The 27,564-nt window shown below is 35.8% G+C and overlaps 2 protein-coding genes across 2 annotated transcripts; one reads left to right on the top strand and one right to left on the bottom strand.

Moving 5' to 3' along the window:
• Positions 1 to 2,461: 2,461 nt before the first annotated feature.
• On the bottom strand, positions 2,462 to 3,082 carry LOC118484170. Its single transcript, XM_035980137.1, has one exon. It carries the CDS (start codon positions 3,080 to 3,082, stop codon positions 2,462 to 2,464), a length of 621 nt encoding a protein of 206 aa, XP_035836030.1.
• Positions 3,083 to 22,982: 19,900 nt separating this feature from the next.
• Positions 22,983 to 23,390, top strand: LOC110888851. Its single transcript, XM_022136354.1, has one exon. It carries the CDS (start codon positions 22,983 to 22,985, stop codon positions 23,388 to 23,390), a length of 408 nt encoding a protein of 135 aa, XP_021992046.1.
• The last annotated feature ends 4,174 nt before the right edge of the window (positions 23,391 to 27,564 follow it).

Genomic DNA, 27,564 nt, shown 5'->3' on the forward strand with positions numbered 1-27,564 from the left:
TCAAACTTCCGCTGCCAACATGTGATAACAGAGCCACGGTGAATTATGATGAAGATGGGCTCTATTCGTCTGCAACTGTTTTACCCTGCAAGCATTGTTCCGGCTAAAAGAAGGAACGACAGATGACAAATTCAATTCAGAGAAGGTGTTACTAGTGCAACCAACCCGGTCATCAAATCGCTTCTTGCAAGACAAAGGAGAACGATGAAGCAACACTTTTGATCCGACAGGCCATTAACACCGGCATTCAAAAGCAAGAGGAAAATGAAGTTCAAAGCATGGAATTTATCGTTGACGGTACAGAAGGAGGCCTCTGGTCTGAAATCTGGTATGTAAGCACAAGTTTCAAACATCATTACGCTGGTAACTTAGATGTATTCAAGAGATTCAAAAATATGTTCGGTGTCGAAACAAAAACCGGTGAAAATAATTTCTTTTTTATAAGAGGGATAGGGGCCGTGGAAGTAGTGTCTAGAAATGAGAAATTTCGAATTCAGAGTGTGTATTACACTCCTGAATTAGATAGAAATGTTCTCAGCCTTGATCAACTTGTGATTCAAGGATACACGGTACAATTCAATGGTGAAAAATGCAAGATTTTTCCCACTTTTAGTGTACCTATTGTGAACAAAAAGAATAATATAACCGGTTTAACAAGAGAAGATGAAATCGGATCAAGAGAAAAACAATCAATAATAAATAAGGAATCAGATCATGAAGCATACAAATCTGATTACTTGAATGATTATTTTGAGAAACTGAATATATCTTCCAATGAACCCGATTGAAACATAATGATTCTGTAAGCAATGAAGTTCAATGATTTTCAAGACTGCAAGGCTCTTTTCGAAATGTTAGAAGACAGTGATTATGTGAGGAAATACAAGTATGAATTAGAAGTTAAGTTTGAAGAAATGATAGACTGGTTCTTAAGAATAAGGTTGGGAATTACAACAAGACCAATACCTGCATACATGAGTGATAATCGGAAGTTAAATTTGCTTGAACTGTACATGATAGTGAAAAGAGAAGGAGGCCATAGGAATGTAACTTCGAATAATCTATGGGCACTAGTTTCAAAAGACATGGGGCATGACTATTAAGATGGAGATTTTATGAGAATTATGTATGCAATGTACTTAGATGTTCTCATATATTACTACAAGTTCAAGACGACTCAAGAAAATGTTAGAGATGCCAAAACAGTGAACAAGGGAGACTTCAACGGCCAAGGAGAAGGCTACTCGGGAACAAGAGGTGAAGCTGCTGATAAGGGAAGAAGATCGATGAGCGATGGATGCATACCGGAAGAAGAAGGAGAGCACTATGCTCTGTTTGCTGGGAACGACTGGACAGGAATGAAGAAGGCTCAAAAACGACGAAGATTCGATTTCAGGCAAGCTGAAAAGGCTGTAAATGAAGCCAATCGAAGCGTTCTCATGCACTCCCGTAAATATAATCCAGTTTAGGGCAGAGTGTTCGAATATAAACTTGATTATATTTATATATTATGTATATTAGAGTGATGTAACGCTATAATACTTATGTTTATATTCGTATGTGTACCGAACAAGTTCTGGGACATGACGGTTGGAAGATATCGTTTTGAAAGCAGTTATTCCCGCTAAATAACTCCCGGACTAACTGTCTTCTGCACTTGTATATATATGTATTTGCCGGCAATTATAACCGGCACCAAGATATTCTATTTAATATCCTCATTCTCGTATTTACAATTTCTCTTCATGTGTATTGTTACTTATCTGCTTGATCAATATGAATTCATCAAACGAATTCGGTGAATCAAGTTCTGTTAATAACGTTCATGATGATGTCAAACTTCCGCTGCCAACATTATCCACCCCTACCCAAAATCGAAGGCCTGCAGCGCTGCCACAAGGCAGCCGAGCTATGTTAACTCCACATCAGACGCTGGAGGTCTGGTCCAAGATGTGACTAGCTCCGCTGCACTTGCTTCAATGTTCACTCGATCCTCAACAATACATTTTTTTGACTCTCCAACTGGTATAGAGAAAGGAACCCGTCACAAAGGGCCTCATCAAAAGCTACCTCTCTTTCCAAAATTATACATCATTATCCTGCCTCAGATACACATAAAAATGGCCTCCAAGTTTACTCCCACGCCCCCAAATTCAACCAATAAGTTGTGGATTTACTTCCAAGGACCGGCCAACGACAATTTTGCCGTGATAAAACTCCACGTCCTCAAGTTGTTATGCACACCCCACACTACTTTCCTCCATATAAACTGGCCCTATCTACCTTGAACCTCCACCACCATTTGGATAGCATGGCCAAGTTTTCCAACTGAAGCGAACCGACCCCCATCCCTCCTAGATCCTTCGGTGTCATTATATTCTTCCACGAAGCCCAATTCATCTTGTCGTTATCCGGAGTCGAACCCCATAAAAAGTCGCTACACAACTTTTCTAACTTCTTCTTAATAACCCAAACTGGAGCTTTGTATAATGAGAAATAATATGTCGGGAGCGCGTTTAAAACGGACCAGACCAAAGTGGCCACCAAAGGATAACGTATTTGCCCTCCAAAATAATAGCCCTTTTTTGAAGACCTCCACAACCGAATCCCATTTTTTAATTAGGTTCATGTTTGCCCCTACTTGTAATCCCAAATATTTAACCGGAAATTCCCCTCTCATGCATCCTATCACATTCGCCATAATTTGTACATGTGTATCCTCCACACCAACCCCATAAAGGCTACTTTCTTTTAGATTTACCGGAAGCCCCGTAGTGAGATAGAAGCATCTAAGAAGGCGTTTTAGGTTCACCACATTTTGATACCACCACTCGCCCGCAAAAATCACGTCATCAGCATAGAGGAAGTGTGATAAAGGAGGTCCATTAGAAGAAATAGACGAACCTTGAAAATTTCTTTCAGTGCGAGCTTTCTTCATTACACCAGTTAACGCTTCCATGGCAAGCACGAATAGGAAAGAACATAACGGATCACCTTGTCGCAAACCCCTCGAACATGAAAACTCTTGAGTCGGGGAGCCATTAACAAGAACCGATGCACGTGCCGATGTCACTATTGCCATGATGGTCATCCTGAATCCGGATGGTTTTGTTTGGCACCACACACTATGCAACGTTATTGCCATCGGTACTCAACCTCCAAATCATCATCCCTATATGTCCCTACATCCTACAAGCAGCCTTACGCAGAGGGGAAATGAGATGCAATTGAGCATAATAATTGAATGGTTGGCAGTCATGAGTGATGGTTGCGTATATTTAAATCTTGAATTCAAAAAGGTAATTTAATTTCTTCCTCTAAACAAAGGGTGAGCGGGGTTGTCGGGTGGAGTTGGGGCGATGAGTCGAGTTACCGCATGGTAACACCGTCGTCGGCCCCTTCTCCACACGGTGACGTTGATGAATGCGGTAACTATTAACCGCATACGGTGATTGTAATTGTCGAACGTTGGAGGGGCATGTAACGACTATAATGCCGTTGTGTTTAAAAAAAATAATTTCTTCATTTAAATACCACATTTTACAATTCTTTTTTTCTCACAACTACAAACTAAAAACCTCTTAACCATGGATAAATAAAACAAAGGCGAGGGCAAGAAAAAATGTTCGGGATCCGGTTCGGTGGCAGAACAACGCGATGCGGACAGAGCACTTTTGTGTGATCGGGATTTGGATATGTTTACTAAGCCACACGACAATGTTCCACCGGAGATGTTGTCATTCACTCTAGCCCAAAAACACAAGTTCGCCAAAATTGGTCATGCAATTTCAAATTTTTAGTTTTATTTTCCTAATTTTAACTTTATGTAATTTTTTTTAATTTTAATTTAATGTAATGTTTTTTAAATTTTAATTTAATATAATGTCTTTTTTTAGTTTAATGTATTTTTATTTTTTTTTAAATATGTCTTAATTATTGTTACATAATTTATAGAAAAAATAAAGAACTCGACCTGAAATGACCACCCCTTATGTTTGAGTGGAAATAGGGGAATTGGAGTGGAGACTTAACATGGCATGAAATGATTAGCTTAGGGAGAGTTTACCACTCCCCACAAGATAATCACCTATTTCACCCTAAGATGCAAATACTTGGTTTTAGTGCATGGTTGTAGAAAACTATATATCGTCATTAATTTGGATGATGTTTTTGTTTTTCAATATACGGTATATGGTAGGCTAGCTGATACGGTCATCACGACTCCCGCGAGAGATGATGTGGTAGGGTAGCTACAGATGGGACATTACGACCCATTGACGTGAGTGTAGTCACGTAGAAAGTAGTTAGGGGATACGGTGTGGGTGCGAGATCCAAGCGGCAAAGCCGTTTGCCGCGCGGCAAACACCGCCGCCGACCAACATTGGTCGCGGCAAAAGTTTAAATGCGGTGAGCCATTACCGAAGCGAGAAAGAAGAGGCTGCCACATTTACTACCCCCTATAACGGTAATATGACCGTTTGAAGTAAAAAAAAAAATTGTTTTTTAAATTTTTTTTTCACCCTATATACATACCACTCACACATTTTAAAAAAATACACCTTTCTCTCTATACTCTCTCAATCTATTCTACACTTTGAAAAATATGGAAGGCTCAAAGAAGGGTGAAGGCAAGAAGAAAATGGTAGGGTCCGGTTCAAAGTCGAAGCCTCAAGATAAACGTGGTTTGGGTGGTAGTAGTGTCCCGTTTAATCCGCAACTTGGGTTTGCGAGTCACACCCAACCTCCATTTTATTTTAACCAACCCATGCATCAACCTTTCGGTTATGATACCCAACCCACCCAAAATTGGATGCAATACGGTCCGAGGATGACTCAAGCCGGTTATTATGATTACTCCCAAGAAGCGCAAAATGCTTTTGACCCGTTTGCTTTTCAAAACCCAATGTCACAATCACCAACCCAAGACGAACAAGATGACGCCGATGAGGAGTTCGTGCCGGAAACACAAGAACATGAGTTAGATGATATTGATGAAGATGTTGCAGATGATGAAGATGTTGCGGATGAACCGGAAAAAAAAAAAGCAAAAGCCAAACGGGAAAATTGGTCGCCTAGACAAGAAGAGGCGTTGGCAAAGGCTTTTGTTCATTGTACTTTGAATAAAAGAAAAGGCAATCAACAAAAGAAGGATAGCTTTTGGAAGAAAGTTCTAAACCACTTTAACGAAACGGTCGGCGGAAGTAATCGAACCCACCACCAAGTTCGATCAAAATGGGTGACGATGCAAACAAAAATTAACACATTCAACGGTCTATATCATCAAGCGGTAATTTTTTTATACGGTTTATTTTTTTTATACGGTTTAATTTTTTTATACGGTTTATTTTTTTATACGGTTTATTTTTTTTATACGGTTTATTTTTTTATACGGTTTATTTTTTTTATACGGTAATTTTTTATACGGTTTATAGGATCGTTTACGTCCTAGCGGGAGTGACGACGCATATGTAATGAAACAAGCGTTAAAGGATTACAAAAGCAAAGAAAATATTGAGTTCGCTCATGTTGCGGCTTGGGAGGTTGTTAGAACAAGTCAAAAGTGGTCGCCGGTACCTTTGTTGAATGAAGAAAGCTCCGGTTCGGGTCTAAAAAGAAAGTCTTCGGATTCGGGAAATTATGCCCGAGGATCACCGAATGTCGAAATCTCAAGAGGATTCACTATTCCCGACATAAACGAGGATCCTTCACCACCACCACCAAGACGACAAACGAGAAAGGAGAAAAAGGACAAAGGGCCGTCTTCAAAAAACGAAGAGCCAGGAGATATAACAAGCAAATTCGAAGAGTACAAGGCCATGAAAAAGAGATAATGGAAATTAAACGTGTACGAGAAGAAAAATATTTGACCTTGGCCGATGAGCAACGAGAGGCGTTGCGACAAACAATGTACGAGAAGGACTTTGAGTGGTATAATCGGCCTACCGACGACCTTAACCCGAAGATGTTGGAAGTCGCACTCGCTAGAAAACGTGAGATCGCAAAAAAATATGGATGGCCTTGTGATTTTTAGTTTTTTTTTTTAAGTTAGATTTTATTAAAAATGTAATGTTTTATTTTTATTTAAGATGTAATGGTTTATTTTTAATTAAAATGTAATGCTTTATTTTTATTTTTAAAAAGTTTATGTTTTTTCCATTTTATCTTAAATATAAAAAAACATAAAATAAAAAAAAAAGTTTGCCACTCAGCAAGTGTTTAAACCACTGCCAACAATTTTCAGCAAAGTTTAAACACTTTTGCCTAATTGACATGGCACACTCTGATTGGTCGGTTTTTTGGTTTGCCACTTTATAGTGTTTAACCACTCCTTATACCCTTAGGGATGATTTTTTTTTCTTTAATAATGTTTCATTTATTAGTTACTTTGATTTCATTAATAACTTGTGCTATTTACTTTTTAGAAAATCTAAATACATATTATGGTTTCTTTTTTATTTTATGAACATTTTGATATAAACTTTATTGAAAATTGAATTGCTTTCAAAATAAAGTTTTTTTTTAATCTCGTTAAAGGCTTTGACACGTACTTGTATCGATAACTTTGATGTAAATTTACACACTCAATGACAGAGATGAGTATATATTTAATTTATTTACCTTTTATATTCTACATTTGTGTGTGTTACTTAATTATAGTATTTAACTATGTAATGCAATTTAAAAAAAAGCTAATGTATGGTTTTAGCTTTTAATCCACCTTCTGGATTTTTGATCCATCATCGAGGCATGACTTCTTTGAATGTGAAACTAAAATTGAAAACAATTTCCTTTAATCACGTAACCTTTTGAATGGCTGAATTTCGTTAAAAGAAAAGAATAGCAAGCAACTATTTGGGAAGAAACAAAACAATTACAAGATGGAAAACATAGATGTTATTACTCATTATTAAGTTGAGCAGTAATCAAATGATAAAATGGAGTTTTTGATGTTGTCACATTTATATAATGTGTAAGGAGCCTTCCTCTACAGTGAAAATAAATCATTGAACCAAACTTTCATCAAATTTAACCTTTCTAGAATTTTTGCCTTCGATCTCAACAATCACGCTATCTTGCTGATTGCCAAAATTGTCGTGACTTTCGCTTTTACTATTATATACGTTATTCTTTAGTCGTATAAATTATTCCAAAGTGGGAAGATGAGTAATACCACAATTAAGTGCGTTTTTTTTAAATATATATGTTCCTTTTTGCCTTTAGAAAGAGAAATATTATATCACGTATGGGTTGATACAAATAATTATATCAATTTTTAATATTGTTAGTGTGATTAGGTATCCCAATAATGTTATATTTTAGTGACGTTTACATTTTGTTGTTTTCTTTTTACATATAGGTGTAAGCGGGGATTATCTGTAGAGTTTTCAAGAATTTTACTTGAAGAGACATCTATAATATAATTGTGTGTATTCACACACATCGATTGCCAAAATCAATGGTTTATTCGGTTTAGAATATCTTTTTGTTCTAACCAAAAACTGAACTCATCCAAATTAGAAATATGTATAACTGAACCATATTCAATTGTTTAAATGGCTTATTCAGTTAGGCTATCCAATTAAACCGGATTATGCAGTTTATCTTACCAGGATTTGTAGGACCGATAGCCGAACCGAAAAAACCAAATAAGCAAGAAAATATTCCGGTTATATAATTTTCGATTTGGGTTTTTCAGGTATGATTATATTCAATTTCCTCTTCTTTATATGATTATATTCAATTTCCTCTTTTTTATCAAGGCATAATTTTACAAGTGTGATTTTTCTAAATAAATATATGTTTCATTTTGTCTTGAATACAAAAAACTTATAAGTAAGAATTAGTGGTTGAGGGCACTAATTAGTTATACAATAAAAGATTATGGTTCCTTTTGTTCAAGTGGGGATCATGATCATTGTGGCTTTAAAGAATTTTCTACTCAACTTATTGTATACAATTATATTATAATATATGCAAAAGAAATTATAAGGCACGACGAGAAAGTTGACTATTTTTTACCTTTAGTGAGCCCAATATACATTTTCGTTAAGGTATAAGAGCAAGTTTTTTCAAGCTCGAACATAGTACACACGAATTTTCAGGGCCGGCCCTGCGCAAAAGCATCCACATCCTAACGATCACTGTATCAAGGAGAAGTAATTAAATGACATTTGATTAAATTTAAGAAAAAACAAACAAGGTTATAAAACTAATAAACCGACAATGACACTAAAGTTGTATTATTCAATTTCAATGAGTTGACGTCAAATGATAAAATGGAGTTGACGTCAAATGATAAAAAAAACTAAGCATTGTCCCAACACTAAAGGTTATTAACTTGAGCCAGTAATCAAATGATAAAATGGAGTTTTTGATGTTGTCGCATTTATATAATCTGTAAGGAGCCTTTCTCTTATGTGAAAATAAATCGTTGAACGAAACTTGCATCAAATTTAACCTTTCTAGAATTTTAGCCTTCGATCTCAACAATCACGCTATCTCACTGATTGCCAAAATTGTCGTGACTTTCGCTTTTGCTATTTTAATATTGTTAGTGTGATTAGTATACCATAATGTTATATTTTAGTGACGCTTACATTTTGTTGGTTTTCTTCCTTAGGTGTAAGTGGGGATTATCAGTGGAGTTTTCAAGAAGAGTTAATTACACAGATATTCCTTGTAGTTTAGTGAAAATAACACCTATAATACAATATAACACATAACATAACACATAACATAGTATTTATATAATATAATATTAACTAAACAACACAAATAATCATTATAAAAAATTGTTGGTCCAAATATAATAAAAGAGAAAAAAATGTGTGTATACTATATTTAAGATAATATGCATAAGTTTTATAGTTATCATATTTCTTTTTGAAAATAGTTATATCCAAATTATTAAAAAAAAATCAAAACATTGTCCCTATTATAGTATTTTTTTTCTCATAATAGACGTTTGGTAGTTTTATGTATATTAATTTTAGAAATATAATTATTAAATATTTTCATGTAGCATATTATATAATATCATTTTTTACAAATATAATGAATTTTATATTGTTTTAGAGTTGATTACCCAGATGGTTCTTGTGGTTTATTGAATGCAACACCTTTGAGTACTAACAGAAAATTATATAAGGGTATTTTAGTCATTTTACACTGATTTAACAGAAAAATTAACGACAGTTGGCCTTAATACTCAAAAGTGTTACAAAATCAAAACCATAGAACCTAAACTTGTTAAAAAATAAGTTAGTACTCGAAGGTGTTTTTTCAACAAACCACAAGGATTATCTGTGTAATTAACTCTTTCAATAATTTTACTTGAAAGAGACCTCTATTATATAATCGTCAGTGTACACACACATCGATTGCCAAAGTCAACGGTTTATGCATTTTTAAACAACTTTTTGTTCTAACCAAAAACTGAACTGATCCAAATGAGAAATATGTATAATTGAACAACATTTTTAAACTTCAGTTTGGCTATCCAATTAAACCAGATTATGCAGTTTATCTTAGCAAGATTTGTATTGAACAACATTTTTAAACTTCAGTTTGGCTATCCAATTAAACCAGATTATGCAGTTTATCTTAGCAAGATTTGTAGGACCAATAGCCGAACCAAGAAAAACGAATAAGCAATAAAAATGTTCCGGTTATATAATTTTCGGTTTGGTATTTTCAGGTTAGATTATATTCAATTTTCGGTTTGGTCTGGTTATGACTTTACACCGTAACGTGCGGTACATTGTTATATTTTTTTTTTATTTATGCTTAACCACGTTAATGTCTAAATTATTTTTATGACTTTACACCAGTGTCTAAATTACTTTTACAACTTTAAAGCGCAACATCCGAGACATTGTACTCTTTACATCACCCATGAATTCTTATAAAACAAGCAAATATCTTTTAGAGAGACAGGGAGAAAATTATGATTAGCAGTCAGGAATAAATTAAATGATATCAAAATATCGATATTACTTTTATTTAACCTCTTTAACATTTTAATTAACTATACTTAGATATTTCATACTTTTTAAAGGTAAACATACACACCGAGTTAAAAAATTCTTTAAATCTCATTATCTACTTTGCAAGACTTAAACCGGTACCAATTAAATAGAGATAAACAACTGGTGCTGGTAAACCAAGAGACCATTGGCGTAATGGTAAACCAAGAGACCATTGGCGTAAAACATATATTATTTATTATTAAGTTGATAAGTTGATGTTGTCACATTTATATAATGTGTAAGGAGCCCTCCTATTCAAAATAACTAGTTGAACGAATCTTTAATCATCAAAATTAACCTTTCTTAAATTAAACCTTTCTTGAAAACCAGAAATAAAAATGTGAAACCAAGAGAATTTTAGTCTTCAATCACATCAAACACACTATCTCACGATTGCCAAAATCATCGTAATCAGTTTTCGCTTTTGTTGTTTTATATTTCTATACGTAGTACTTTAGTCGAATAAATAATTCCAAAGTGGAAAAATGAGTACTCATGCCACAGTAAAGTCTATTTTTTTTTTAATAATACATGTTTGATTTTGTCTCTAAAAAGATTAATATTATATCACCCATGGATTAGTGGTTGAGGGAATAAATTGGTTCTATAATTAAAAAGGTTATGGCTCCTTTGGTACAAGTGGCCATGTGGGGATCATGCTCAATGGGGCTGCAAATAATTTTGTACTCGAGTTAATAATAACTTAATATATACAAAAGAAATAAGAAGCCACGTTGACAAAGATGACTTTTTTTGACCAATATTGTTTCCAGGACATAAACAAGTTAAACACATGATTACCCTTATTTTTTTGTATAATCTAGAAAACCACTAAAGGATGTGCACTCTTCATTATTCTTATATCTTATGTCGTGAACACTTTTAATTTTCCTAAATTCTGATTTTTTTGATATGGCAAATTATTTTCAAGGGTTAAAGTAGCTATAGTCTTGTGATGACATCAAAGGCGTCTCTGAGAATTCACGTATCATGTTCGAGCTTGAAAAAATGTGCTCTTCCATAAAGTTTTATTAGTATTTAAAAAAAATCAAATTAGTATTGGGCACAATAAACTTAATTCCAAATAGGCTAAATTCTAAACCATAAAAAATAATTTGTAAATGGGCCTATAATGGAATTGGTATGTGTTTGTTTACTATTGAAAAAAAAAATAACACATATATATATATATATATATATATATATATATATATATATATATATATATATCGGATTTTTTTAAATAGCGTGCCCCTCGAAATAATGGGCCTTGTGCGGAGGTCCTCCCCGAACACCATCATAGCTGCCCATGGGTGACAAGGAGTATAGTAAGTTGTTTTTCATAATAATTATGGTTCGAGAACCATGGGGAACACTGGTGTATAATGGGTATGTGTATGTGTCATTAAAAAATAAATAGAATGTTGCGGATCCAGGATTTTTTTCCTTATGGGTTCACTTTTTTCCGGTGGTCGGATTTCTCACAACCAAATGTTAGAATTTTCGGGTGATTCGGAAACATAGGATACCTAATCAATTATCACCATATGTGTCGGTTTAAAAAAAAAATAGTCTGAAACTAATCAATAATATCAAAAAAAAAATGTCTATAAATTGGAATATAAACATTTAACATAAGTCAAATTCATCATACCTCGTAATTGTAGAACTACGGAAATTGAAGCAGAAATACAGAACCAAGTAAGAGCCCTAGAACTAGCTACAAGAATAACAAAATGGTTCTCTGGTTCAATATTTGCATAAGAAAAAAGAAAATAATCAAATAAGAAATGGTATGTTGATTTTAAGTCCATAAAGATTCCTTTATTTTGTCACTCATGGTTGTTTATCCTTTAGAAACACCAAAATCCCATCCTAAAGAGACAAAGCTTGACAAATAAGTACCAATCAAAATGAGAATCAAGTTTGCAGAAAAGAAAAGAAAACAATTCTCTTTAGACACAATAGAATTGAAAATTAACACTGAACAATTCGACAAATTAACACCTGAGAGATTGGAGACTTTGGATGCTAGAAGGCTGGAGGCGGATGGTTGGTGTTGGAACGTGATGGAGGTTAGGAGGAGAATAAGTGAATCGTCGTGGGATGTTTTACACTTTTTAGTTTAACCCTAATATGAGTTAAGCTTTACATTAAAAAAAGAGACAAAGATCGCCAAAAAAAACATCAAAAAAGGAAAAAAAAAACTTAGGAGACGGAATCAAACTTGAGACCTCAAGCTTTGAAAGCAAGTGTTCTACCGGTGGAATAGAGGAATTGTTTTGTTATTGGGTTCACCCATAATATGTTTATGGGTTCCTTCCATGTTTTATATAGGATTTTACTAAAAAATTCAAACCGAATTGGTTCATGGAAACCCGGACTTTTCAAGTACATCCGCCCCTTTATAGAAGCAACTTTAGTTCAATATTGACATAGATTATGAAAACACATTCACACAAAAACACCATTCTCTGTAAGAAAATTTCTGTAGTAACATTCCCTAGTTTTTTAATCCATTAGTATCTTAAAAAAGTTGATTGTTTATAGAATTTAATAATTATCTAATGCGATTAAAAGAAACCTAATGAATCGTTTAATATATTTATCTCACCGGCCACAAATGTTAACCCATCCACTAAAGGGCCTTTGGCCTAAGGCTACACGGTATGAGGCGTGATTGCCTATCCAACTCAGCAGTTTCTTTATCTATAGCACCCCCACACCATATCATGGGCGCTATTGATGCCTCGCCATTGCAATAGCGAGGGATAACCAAGGTTATGTGGGGCCAGAGCAATTTAATATTAACAAAAGGGGGTGTTATTAGTTGTTTAGGGGGCTTTATCCCATTTCTTTTCTGATAACGGGGGCGCTATTGGTTGACGTTGTATAAGGTGGTGCATACGTGGCGTTGAGGTGGCGCAATGGAGCCCTTAGGGATTCCATTCTATACCCTGTACCCTAATGTGTAACACCCTGAAAATATAAAACTTTATATTAAATTTTAAAGATTTAAAATAAACAAAGGTAAACTAACTAGGAATAAATAACCTAGTTAGTCATAAGGCTAGTAGTAACAAGGAAACTTGGTTAAAACATTGAAAATATAATTTGACAATAATAGGAGGGCCAAAATGCTAAATTGGAAACTTGGTTTTTATAAAACAAAAATCAAAAACCCAAACACACACTTATGTGTGTGCGTCTGGTCGAACTAAACATAGGGGCGACACAGGGTTCCCCACAAACCCTAGTTCTTACAATTTTTATGACAACCGTCACTTTTCCGTACATTTCGTACACTAAATAAATAGTAAATTGTGCTTTAATGACTGTGCATGATCTAGTTTACCAGACAAATAAATTTCTGTTTTACATGCAAGTAAATTCATGCACGTTTTATATTACAAAATATTGCTTTATGCATTAACGAGAGCGTTGCGTCAGAAATACTAGTAAACTCACCGGTAAGACACAATATGCCAACAACTCTGCAAGAAAACAGACAGACATTAGAATTGGAGCCTAGGTGTAGGCCCAATGACAAGAATGCATTAAAACCCAAGAGTACATACAAGGGTTAACATATAGACTTTCCGGAGACTAAAATACGCACTAAAAAGCACCCGAAACGCACTTTAAGTGCTGAATTTTATTAAATTCAGCTATAACCAGCTTTTAAACATATAAATATCATGCAGAATTTACGTTTTATTACCCAGAATACTTCCCCAAGTGTTGGGAATTGAAAGGGTTACAAAAGGAAACATAAAGGACACTAAACGGTGCAATTTAGCACTTTAAGGAACCTACTTCATACCATTTTGACAGAAGAGAATGCTGTCCAGACGAGACACAAACACCGGTACGTTGCCAAGAACAGAAGCTAAGCTTTAAAAACGAATCTCACAAGCAATTGCACAACATGAAGCCCTCCGCTCTGAACACAGCGGTGGCACTACTGGGAATAACCCTCCAACCGGCTGCACCTATAAGCAGTTCCTGGACTGCAAACCATTAAACTTTGACGACACAGGAGGTGCTGTTACGTTTGTTCGTTGGACAGAAAAGACTGACTCAGTTCTATGAATGAGTAACTGTTCGCCCCAGCAGAGAGTTACCTTTATCTCAGGGTTATTCTTAGATGGCGCACTCTCCTGGTGGAACCTTCAGGTTCAAACCCTTGGCGCAGATGTGGTTGGGCGAGAGACCCAGATGGAAGAAATAAGAGAGTACCAGGTTGCTACAGATGTGGTGAAGCAGGGCACTTTAGGAAAGGTTCCCCTAGGAAGAACAAGCAAGGAAGGGTTTTCACGATAGAAACTCGTGAAACACGTCAGGATCCAGATGCAGTTACGGGTACATTCCCTATTAACCAACCTTATGCATCTATTTTTAATTAATACTGGCATAAACTTTAACCTTGCATGCTTAAAACTTAAGAAACTGCTTGGCCTAGTTTCAAGTAAAATAGACGTCCTGCATTCTTTAGAAATGGGCATATAGAAGGCTAGTTTAGGCAGACAAAGCAATTAAGGATTGTATTTAGGGACTCAGAAGGCCGGAACCTTCTGTTACCGTTGGCTTGAGAAGTCAAAATATGGTAGTCAGCATGGATTAGATGTCCAAGTATAGAGCCTGAGAACATCCCCGTTATGGAAGGAGTTCCAGAAGCCTTTTCTGAAGACTTGCCAAGAACGCCCCTCCACAGCAACAAGAGGAGCTTAGGATAAACCTCGTGCCAGGAGCGGCACTAGTACCGAATGACGCAATACCGACTAGCTTCGTCCGCAAAGCATGAGCTTCTGATATAACTGCCAGAGATGCTAGACAGAAGGAATTAAGGACATGACATCCTTAGTTAAGGACACGAGGAGAAAGTTGACAGTCCCATTTTGCACAAATTCCAGAGAGTTGAGGATCAGAATCCTTTGCCAAAGACTGATAACATGAACAGACAAATCATAAGGTTCTGGTTACCACTCAAAGATCGACTTGAGGACAGGATGTCCACAACTGTGAATACAAGAAAGAAATATCCTAAAACGACCTTTAGGACTCACTTCGAGCATTACGAGTCCCTTGTCGTACCATTTGGCTTAACACATGCATCGACAATATTCATGGACCTCATGAATCGAACGTGTAAGCCATACCTGGATAGATCATGATTATATTGGTTGACTACATTCTTATATGGCCAACGACCAAGGAAGGTCGTGAGCAACAGCTGCAATTTACCTTGCAACCCTTAGAGAAAGAACAGTTTGTGCTATGATAACGAAAAGCAGAGTTCGAATTCGCAAGGTGAGAACTTTAAGATACATGATGGACAGAGAACGAGATTCATGCCAGCCCTGCAACCAAGAGCTGAGGTGTTAGAGTTGCAGTTATGTGATGCTTCTCGACAAAGTCTAGAATGCACGTCGATGCAACGAGACCACAACATTGCATACGCGGCACAGTGATTAAGGAATTATAAGAAGAAACCCTGTGCTAGATACAGTAATTGCGCGCCGCAAATTTGACGTCATTACCTGAAAGAAAACGCTGCACGATCTTTACTAACCACAAAGGTTGCAGCACCCTGTAGATCGTAAGAACTCGAATACTAACAAAGATGGACTAAGATACTGAACGATGCAGACTGTATGAGCACGATACGTGCTTGTGTGATAAACTTCGATAAAAAGTTGGAACACTCACTTGCCCTTAGTAGAGTTTTCCTACGACAGTATTTATCACACCGCCGTTTAAACCGCTTCGTGTGAAGCTTTATGTGGAACATAATAAGTCGATCCCCGTCGTGTTGATCAGAGACCGGGAATAAACAATCTACTGGCCCGAGTTGGTTCAGGAAGAACTAGAGGCAAACCGTTTAGATATGTGAACATATCAAGGCAGCCCGCAGAATACAGAAAGATTGCGCCGATGAACGGCGGAAATCGTAGGAATTTGAAACGAGAAGTTTGGCTTTAATGAGAGCCTCGCCTAGAGAAGGCATGGTGTGATTTGGAAAACGAAAAGGTTGAATCCCCGGTGTAGGGATCAGAACCATTGCTCATAAGATGAAACTTCCAGAAAAAGATCAGTAGTGATCGCGACACATTCCATGTGTCTAGAGGAGTCTGACTCAAGGAACAGTCGTTGTTCCCACAAATAAGATTCACGTCAATGACAAACGACAAGAATTACTATAGAACCTGTTAAGGTTTCGGACCAAGAGTCCACAATACTATAAAACCTGTTAAGATTACGGACCAAGAGTCCGCAAGACACAGAAAAGACATAATTGATTTACTTGAGTACAATAGAATTCATAACATGACCCAGAGTACATGGGAACATGAAGACAAATCATGAACCTAAGTGACCACATTCAATTCACAACTCCCCTGCGACCAATGGCATCGCTTGAATTTCGGGATGAAATTCTTTTAACGGGGGGAGACTCTGACAACCGTCACCTTTCCGTACATTCCGTACACTAAATAAACAGTAAATTGTGCTTTAATGACTGTGCATGATCTAGTTTACTAGACAAATAAATTTATGTTTTCCATGCAAGTAAATTCATGCACGTTTTATATTACAAAATATTGCTTTATGCATTAACGAGAGCGTTGCGTCAGAAATACTAGTAAACTCACCGGTAAGACACAATACGCCAACAACTCTCCAAGAAAACAGACAGACATTAGAATTGGAGCCTAGGTGTAGGCCCAACGACAAGAATGCATTAAAACCCAAGAGTACATACAAGGGTTAACATATAGACTTTCCGGAGACTAAAATACGCACTAAAAAGCACCCGAAACGCACTTTAAGTGCAGAATTTTATTAAATTCAGCTATAACCAGCTTTTAAACATATAAATATCATGCAGAATTTACGTTTTATTACCCAGAATACTTCCCCAAGTGTTAGGAATTGAAAGGGTTACAAAAGGAAACATAAAGGACACTAAACGGTGCAATTTAGCACTTTAAGGAACCTACTTCATACCATTTTGACAGAAGAGAATGCTGTCCAGACGAGACACAAACACCGGTACGTTGCCAAGAACAGAAGCTAAGCTTTAAAAACGAATCTCACAAGCAATTGCACAACATGAAGCCCTCCGCTCCGAACACAGCGGTGGCACTACTGGGAATAACCCTCCAACTGGGAATTGAAAGGGTTACAAAAGGAAACATAAAGGACACTAAACAGTGCAATTTAGCACTTTAACGAACCGGTATATAACCGAGCAACCGGACATAACCCGGAAAATCAAAATATTATTAGAAGCATTGTTTTAATGTTTCTGAACTAGTTATGGTCCCCGAACACCATAACACCCCTTATAACATAACAACACACTAAATCTCTAAACCTTACACTTGAAAGCTTATTTATTTATGTATTTAGAAAATGAAATTTACACTTAGCCCCCCCCCCTGTTGTCTACGGTTCAAAGAGGGTGACCCCACCAAATTATTTGCCAAATCCTACAAGATACAATTTAATATTCCTTGGATTTGATCTAGATTTTGGTAAGATTTCATTAGATTTGGAAGATCTTGTGAAATATTTTATAGATAACACGAGATTCATTCATCATCTTCACACCATCTTCTTTCCTCCTTCTCCCCCATACCTACGACCTCCCTCCATCACCACACACCACCCATTTTCATCCATTGTTCATTCATTTCAAGGCTTACATAAGGTGCTAGAAGGTCACTAACGAGGCTCGGTGCTCACGGAACTTGAAGGACCTTCTTCATTTGCTTTTAACCACTCGATTTCTTCAGTGTTTCTTCCCTAGCTTTAAGCTAGTTGTAAGTATCTTGAACACTCTCATTTACTTCCATTTTTAGTGGTTAAAAGATATGTTATGCTAAAAAAAAAATTACTAGAACATTAAAAGACATGTTCATGAATCATGAAACATAAACTTGCATATGATGAAAAATGGATGAAATGATATTGTTTAGTAGATGTATAATGTTTGCTTGTCGATTTCTAGAGATATTGACACATGAAGCTTGTTAGATTGTGTTTAAACACATGATCTAGCAAGATTGAGGATGATTATGTGCTTATACAAGAAGATCATCCTCATGAACAAACATGACCTTGATGAATAAATAATTTCTTAGAAAATAATAAACAAAAGAAGTTAGCAAACTTATAAATCCAAGATTTATGAATGATTTTTCCAAGAAAAACAAGTGTAAAATATGATTTTTAGAAGATCATGATTCTTACATAAACCAATATTATTTTGGTGGAAAACAAGTGTATGAACACTTGGGAAACAAGAGAGTTAATGAAATCAACATTTTTGTAAATTATGTTTACAAGTTGTAAACACCAAATCTTTTCAAGAATGGAATTTTTGATGAAATAAACACACTTTAAAGAGTAACTGAGTCTACTAGAGACATTGCAAAGTTACTACAAGTTTTGAGAAAGAACAAGTTCATGTTGTCATGTAACTTACTTGATTTTAACACTTGTTAGATGAGAAATGAGTTATGGATTGTTGATGATGTTTTTTTAAAAGAAAATAAACACATGTTTTGAAAACATGCGAAACCTCCATTTTTAGGGGAAACTCTGTCAAAATTTCTATAAATTTTGACACTTAGAAAATATAAGTTTTTGAGAAACTTATTCCCTAAAAATGTATCTAAAAATACTTATCAAGGTTTTCCTAGTTTTTGAGATAGGAAATGATGATTTCTTCAAGAATAAAATTGATACTAAGTATGTATATTTTTGAGAAAAATATATATATTTATTGGTCACCAAATTTTGTGCTAAGTGTGTGTAGTATGTATTATACATGAATAGTGTATTAGGACTTGAAAAATACACTAAATACTCATAAGAGTAAGAATACAAAAATACACATACAACATGCTTAGACACATACAAGAAGATATATTTATGAAAATATATTACTTGGAAAAAATACATAATTCGGGTGCAAATATACAAGATACTTATATTTATTTTTGAGAAAATAATATAAGTAAGACACATAGTTAAAAATATAAATTATTTTTAACACAAGAACACATATACAAAAGATAGTGACTTGTACTTATGCGATACAAGTCTAGTGACTAACGTTAATAAACATGTTTAGGTTACGACGCTAGATAAGCAAATCCGGTGAAGTTTACAACACAGGAACGCAAAGTAGTGAGTTCATGCTCCCCCTTTTCTTTAACTGTTTTTGGTTTTATAACTCTCGGGGGTGAAATACATGTACAAATACTTAAACGGTATGAAATGCCTATGAAATACTAGATCATGTGAGCATAGACTTAATATTAAAAATGTCATAAACACTTGGTGAAGACTAGTACCAAGCAGTGTTAAAGATGCCATAAATTCTTGGTGAAAACTAGTACCAAGAAATGATAAAAATGCCATAAAGTCTTGGTGAAAACTAGTACCAAGCCATTAAAAACATTCATTAATTAGGGACAAGGGTTAGATCTAACGGGTACGGCCGAACCCCACTCATGGTCAAAACTAGTACCTAGTAGTGCTTTGGAGTCCCAGTCGAGGTTAATCGACACAGTCGAGGGAAATCGACGCAGTCGAGGGTAATCGACACAGTCAAGGAGTCATAACAAGTACTCCCCATGTCCTCAAGGAGTCATAACAAGTACTCCCTATGTCCTCACATGCCTTAAAGGAGCCATTACGAGTGCTCCCTGTGTCTTAAAGTCCTTGTAAAACATTCATGCTCATACACACTTTTCATACCTGTGTACAAAGGAGTCTCTCAAAGATTTACAAGCATTACGATATACAAACAAGACGCATGAACTCGCTCAACTTTATGTTGATGTTTTCCAAAATTACATGTATTTCAGGTGACAGGATGGATCTTGGGCGCAAGTGTCGTAACAAGAAGTAAACTCCAAGTTTAGATGTCATCCACTTTTGTTGGCTTGTAACCTAGTCGAAGGTTGTGTTTTAAAAACTTGAATAAACAATGTTTGTAATACTTAAATTTTATGAATGGGTGAACATCATTTTGATCATGTAGTTATTTATTACAATTGAATGAAATGATATTAAACCAGTCACACATCATACGCTTCCGCAAAAGACAGGGTGTGACAATTTTCACCAAATTGGGAGCTCTAATATGTTCCAAATCGTTTTTCAAGCACAAATTCGTAATCACCTCGTTGAAGGGATCATAAGGTATGCTAAATTTTATCATTTGGTTTCATCTCAAATTCTTGGTAAATTGTGAAATCAAAATTAGAGCTTGATTATGTGATGTTTAGATGAAACTTGTAATGAAAACAAGTTTAGGAGTGAATCCTAGTTGTTAATTTGCAGAAATTATGTCCTAAATTATGAAATTTATGATAACCCATTCATAGGTTAAATGGGTTTTACAAAATAGGCTAAACAGAGGAATTATAACTATCAAAACTAGTATTTCTTGATTTCTATATGATGATTTTGATGATAATATGCATGCTTGACATGATGGAATTGAGATGTGTGATTATATTTGGAAAAAATAACAAGTATTGAACTTGATTCTAGTTATGTAAAAATTCAACCCGTTAGGTGTTCGTTAAAATGCCTAAGTGAGGAATAAAGTGTTAAAAATCGGATGAAAACGCATGTTTGATTTTTTTGGCAAATTATGCGTTAAAGTTTATAAAAAAGGTTCTAAATTGGTTGTGAATTGAACTCTTTAGGCAAAGAATCCAGATCGTCAAGTGGACAAGCAGGAGGGGATACGCGTTTAAAAGGGGTGCTTTGAAGGTACGTTACCTATCAGTTTCGTTACTTAGTTATAAAGAATGTTTAGTATGATTGTAAAAATGTTGTGTGAAAAGGGCATTTGATGTATCATGAAAGTGACAGAGTTACTCAATAGATCAAACGGGTCGTTTTAAATAGATCTTGGTAGTCATTAAAGTGAAGATTATCACTTGACAACCAACGGGTCAAAACTGTGCCTTTAAAACAATGATGTATGTAGAGACTTGAAGGTCTCATAATATACTAGTGTTAGAAAGCAATACACTTAATTTGGACATACTGAGTTGAGTTTATGAACCGGGTTTGCAAGCCGAAGTTGGATAAGTCGGTGATAGTGTTCATCGACGACATCCTAGTGTATTCGAAGAATGAAGCAGAACACGCAAGTCATTTACGTGAAGTGTTGGAGACGCTAAGAAGAGAGAAATTATATGCAAAATTCTTTAAATGTGCTTTCTGGTTAGAAGAAGTACAATTTCTCGGGCACATTATTAGTGAAAACGGGGTGTTGGTAGACCCGTCAAAAATAGAAGCGGTGGCGAGGTGGAATCCACCAAAGAATCCTTCGGAAATCAGAAGCTTTTTGGGGCTTGCAGGATATTAAAGGAGATTCATACAAGATTTCTCCAAGATTGCTGTGCCGTTGACCAAATTAACTCGTAAAGATGAAAAGTTTATATGGGGCGATGATAAAAAAAAGCGTTCCAAACGCTTAAAGAAAAATTGACCCACGCTCCGGTATTGACATTGCCGGACGGAGTTGATGATATGGTAGTTTACTCTGATGCGTCACATTCGGGGCTCGGGTGCGTACTGATGCAACGAGACAAGGTTATAGTCTATGCCTCGAGACAACTTAAGACTCATGAAAAGAGATACCCTACACACGATCTCGAGTTGGCGGCGGTGGTATTTGCCTTAAAGATATGGAGGCATTATTTATATGGGGTAAAATGTACTATCTTTACCGACCATAAAAGTTTGAAATATTTCTTTGATCAGAAGGAATTAAACATGAGGCAGAGGCGGTGGTTAGAAACAGTCAAAGACTTCGATTGTGATATACATTACCACCCAGGGAAAGCTAATGTGGTGGCGGATGCGTTGAGCCGAAAGGTAGATTATACACCAATTCGAGTACGATCGATGCAACTAATTGTAACATCGGGTCTACTCGAACAAAATCCGAAAATCCCAAATTGAAGCAATGAAAGAGGAAAATGTGAAGAAAGAAAGAATAGTTGGCCAATTGAAAGAATTCGCGGATGGTAGCAACGGGTTAAAAACTCGTTTCGGGAGGATATGGGTCCCAAATTCGTGTGGAGTCAAGACTCTTATACTTGACGAAGCTCATAAATCCCGTTATTCTATCCATCCGGGGGCAACCAAGATGTATAATGATTTAAAGCAAAACTATTGGTGGCCCGGAATGAAAAGAGATGTTGTAAAGTATGTAGAGAAGTGCTTGACCTGTTTGCAAGTCAAAGCAGAGCACCAAAAGTGGAAATGGGAGCAAATCACAATGGATTTGCGGACCAAACTGCCCAAAACCAACCGCGGATACGATGCTATATGGGTAGTTGTGGATAGATTGACAAAAAGTGCTCACTCCATTCCGATTAGGAGACCTATACGTCCGAAAAGATGTCTGACGTGTATACCAATGAAATAGTGGCACGCCACGGAGTACCGATATCCATCGTGTCCGATAGAGATACTCGGTTTACTTCAAACTTTTGGCGCGAATTCCAAGAGTAAATGGGAACTAAATTGTTCATTAGCACTGCGTACCATCCACAAACGGATGGACAGAGTGAAAGAACAATACAGACGTTGGAAGATATGTTACGGGCGTGTATTATCGACTTCGGGGGAAGTTGGGATGTCTATCTACCATTAGTCGAATTTTCATATAATAACAGTTACCATGCAAGCATCGGTATGGCTCCGTACGAGATCCTTTACGGTAGAAAATGTCGAACCCCGGTGTGTTGGGATGAGGTTGGTCCACGTGAGCTTGCACATAAGGATGTAGTCCGAATCACAAATGTGAAAATTGACTTGGTCTGAGCCTATTTGAAAGCGGCTCAGGATCGACAAAAATCGTACGCGGACAAAAGTAGGAGACCGATTGAGTTTCAAGTTGGTGATAAAGTTATGCTAAAGGTATATCCGTGGAAGGGGATTATTCGGTTCAGAAAAAGGGGGAAATTTAGCCCAAGGTTTATTGGGTCATTTAGAATCGTTGAAGGCATTGGTAAGGTCGCATACCGTCTTGAACTACCCGAGGCTCTGAGTGGAATTCATAGCACATTCCACGTATCACATATCCGGAAATGTCTAGCCGAAGAAACAACTTATATCCACTACGACGACATTGAGGTGGATAATAGTCTTAACTACGCAGTGAAGCCGATTGCGATTCTAGATCGTAAAGTGAAAAGCTTGAGGAACAAAGAGATTAACCAAGTAAAGGTCAAATGGGAGCACAGAAAGGGTTCGGGTACCACATGGGAGTCCGAAGAGGAGATGCAACGACTCTGCCCTACAATATTCGGTACGTAATCCGGTTTCGGGGACGAAACCCTTTTTAAGGGGGGTGGACTTGTAACACCCTGAAAATATAAAACTTTATACTAAATTTTAAAGATTTAAAATAAAAAAAGGTAAACTAACTAGGAATAAATAACCTAGTTAGTCATAAGGCTAGTAGTAACAAGGAAACTTGGTTAAAACATTGAAAATATAATTTGACAATAATAGGAGGGCCAAAAGTGTTAAGTTGGAAACTTGGTTTTTCTAAAACAAAAATAAAAAACCTAAACACACACTTATGTGTGTGTGTCTGGTCGAACTAAACACAGGGGCGACACAGGGTTCCCCCACAAACCCTAGTTCTTGCAATTTTCACCAAATTGGGAGCTCTAATCTGTTCCAGATCGATTTTCAAGCACAAATTCGTGATCACCTCGTTGAAGGGATCATAAGGTATGCTAAATTTTATCATTTGGTTTCATCTTAAATTCTTGGTAAATTGTGAAATCAAAATTAGAGCTTGATTATGTGATGTTTAGATGAAACTTGTAATGAGAACAAGTTTAGGAGTGAATCCTAGTTGTTAATTTGCAGAAATTATGTCCTAAATTATGAAATTTATGATAACCCATTCATAGGTTAAATGGGTTTTACAAAATAGGCTAAACACAGGAATTATAACTATCAAAAGTAGTATTTCTTGATACGATGATTTTGATGATAATATGCATCTTGACATGATGGAATTCAGATGTGTGATTATATTTGGCAAAAATAACAAGTATTGAACTTGATTCTAGTTATGTAAAAATTCAACCCGTTAGGCGTTAGGTGTTCGTTAAAATGCCTAAGTGAGGAATAAAGTGTTAAAAATCGGATGAAAACGCATGTTTGATTTTTATGGCAAATTATGCGTTAAAGTTTATAAAAAGGGTTCTAAATTGGTTGTGAATTGAACTCTTTAGGCAAAGAATCCGGATCGTCAAGTGGACAAGCCGGAGGGGATACGCGTTTAAAAAGGGTGCTTTAAAGGTACGTAACTATCAGTTTCGCTACTTAGTTATAAAGAATGTTTAGTATGATTGTAAAAATGTTGTAGTGTGAAAAGGGCGTTTGATGTATCATGAAAGTGACGGAGTTCACTCAATAGATCAAACGGGTCGTTTTAAATAGATCTTGGTAGTCATTAAAGTGAAGATTATCACCTGATAACCAACGGTCAAAACTGTGCCTTTAAAACAATGATGTATGTCCTGTAACGTCAATCTCAAACTCGAACTGCTGCGTGACGACCTACACGTACTAATGTCTATTAGACGGATGGGCCGTGCCTTGGCTTAGGGTTTAACGTTTTTGGAAAAATTGTTAGGCAACTATTTCGTATTCACACTTCTTAATTATTTAATAAGTGTATTTCCTTCCCAAGGATGGGGGTATTTATACATGTACGCTTTATAATTTCGTAAAATATATTTTAAGTCCCACTTAGAAAATATATTTTAATCACTTGTCTAAAACATTTTAATTCCAATATATATATATATTTTTCCAAAAAAATATTATATTTTACCTCATACATTTTGCAAAATAATACTTTATCAAAATATACGTATGAGAGTATTTTCCGAAATATACATAAGTTACATTTTAGCGTGTCGTATTTCGATTCGCGTGTTGAGCGTTGCGATGCGATAGAGTTTCCTATTCCAATTACTTTTAATCCCAACTACTATATCCTAAGTAGCACTGGAACGGGTACGGGATCGGGGTACGGGGACGATACGGGAACGAGGAATGACAAAACTCAAAATTCCAAGATACTGGTACGGCAATAAAAAATAAAAAAAAATAAAAATACATTAAACAAATTACAAAAATACTACATCTTCCAAAGGTAATTAATTATCAATAATCAAATCATTTTCAAATTCCGGTTCATCTAGTGAGAGATCGGCAATCGATAGAGAATTAGAGATGATGTGACTTGAGAGTTTAGAGATTAGAGAAGCTAAATATGATAGGTCTATTTATTTAATGGCCGGTTGTGGAATTTGAAAGGGTAAAAACCCTAAAAATAAATGGAAACTGGCTGGATACTTCTACCAGATACGTCCCCGACGTTGGAAACGTCCCCGACGAGTACCCATGGTGTTTCCGTCCCCGACAAGTACCCGAGACGGGTACGGCCACATAAATGGAGTCCCCGTGCTACATAGACTATATCTAACATACAATCATCCTTAATAACTTGCGTTTAGTGTTTGCGATTCGAGTTTCGATTGCGTTTCGATTTATCAACACGTAGAGACTTGAAGGTCTCATAATATACTAGTGTTAGAAAGCAATGCGCTAATAATTTGGACATACTGAGTTGAGTTTATGAACCCGTGATATCGGGCCAAACGGTTAGTAACTATTTGCAAAAGTTGCATAAGATGTCTTGTTTGAATAATGAGAAAAAGAGCATGAAATTCTATTGTGAGCGTAAAACCAGGTAACAGTGCTAATACGCCAAAGTTTACAAGCCCGGGGAAATGGGTAATTAAGTCTAGAAAGCCATAGAATTAAATGGCGAAAAGTATGCACACATAGCTAATGGGTCGGATAATCAAAACAAGGATTTGTGAACAATCCGTTCATAAACCGGGTTTTGTCATGTGAAAATTTAATGATTAGATCCGTATTTTTATTACGGACGCGTAGAAAAAAGAACCGACTAAAATGGACAAGCAGATAAAAAGTTATGAACCTTTAAAGTTGAAATTGTTAGAAAATTTGGTGCTGGGCAAATATGCAGGTCCAGGAACCGGACCTGCTGGAAAACGTGCTCCCCCACGCCACGCGACGGGGTGACTAAATGCGGGCGCGACATGCGAGGCTGCTCGCGGCACACGAAGGATGAACCTAAGTCTGTCGCGTGGCGCGACAGACTAAAAAATTAGATTTTTTTATTTTTTTTGTTATTCGTATGATATTAGAGCTTGTTTAGGCTTATTAAAATGTTGTCAAAACTAACAAATGATGTGGTTTTGACCTTAGGTGATGCTCGTTTCAATCCGGATGCCGATCAAGCAAGAATTCAAAAACCGAACACAAGTTTTGAAGCTTCTGCGCTAATCTAATCTTGTTTTAAACAATGTCGTTTTGTAAACACTACTAAATGTTGAATGTTTTTAACTAGCTAGTTGTTTATGTTAAAACACTATAACGATGTACATCTTAGTTTATTAACTAAATTTTGATAATTATGCATTTTCGATTCGAAAAGTGCGTATTTTACAATAAAATAATAAATAAATGAGATGGGTGTTACATAATGGTATCAACCTGTTGGATTAGGGGCTGTTTCTTTACCTCTTAATGAGTCTATTAAGTTCAGACCTCTAACTGGTTCAGCACTTAATGGTTCAGACTGTTTGTTTCGGGAGCAAATGTCTGAATGGTTCAGACATTTGTCTCTGAATGGTTAAGCATTATACTTGAGTCTGAATTGTTAAGACCTCTAATCTGAATTGGTCATATATTTGCCGCTGAACAATTAAGCATCATACTGGCTCTTAATGGTTCAGACCTCTTACTGGTTCAGCACTTAATGGTTCGGACCTCTTACTAGTTCAGCACTTAACCATTCAGAAGTTGCCAAACAACCCCTAAGGCTTTGCCTTTTTATGTGGTGAGTGTTCAAATCTTATTGATGACAAAATTTAAACAATTCAAAAAGAAAAAAGTATAGTCACTTGTATGATCGTGTTCGGCAACTGGTACAGAATTAAGGGATCAAGACAAGTAGAAAATAAGAATATCATCACCCAAGAAATCTTATTAAATAAATAAGATTTTTAGAGAGATTGGAAGAAAATTATAATTAGTAGTCATGGAATAAATAATAAAAAAAATTCTTTGTTACTTTTAGTTTATTTGTTTAATTTCTTTCAAATTTTAACTAATTATTAAAGTATTTTTTTAACTAGTTTATTTGTTTAATTTCTTTAAAATTTTAACTAATTATTAAAGTATTTTTTAACGACAAATACACACTCCCTTAACATCTACTTTAAAAGTCTAATTTTAACGGGGATAAATAATGGGTGTCACTAAACCAAACCATTGGCCGAAGATGTTATTAATCATTATAAAGTTGAGCCAGTAATCAAATTATTAAATGTAGGTTTTGATGTTATCGCTTTTATATATAAAGTGTATT

Source organism: Helianthus annuus, chromosome 11 (genome assembly GCF_002127325.2).
Source record: "Helianthus annuus cultivar XRQ/B chromosome 11, HanXRQr2.0-SUNRISE, whole genome shotgun sequence".
Lineage (NCBI taxonomy): Eukaryota > Viridiplantae > Streptophyta > Magnoliopsida > Asterales > Asteraceae > Helianthus > Helianthus annuus.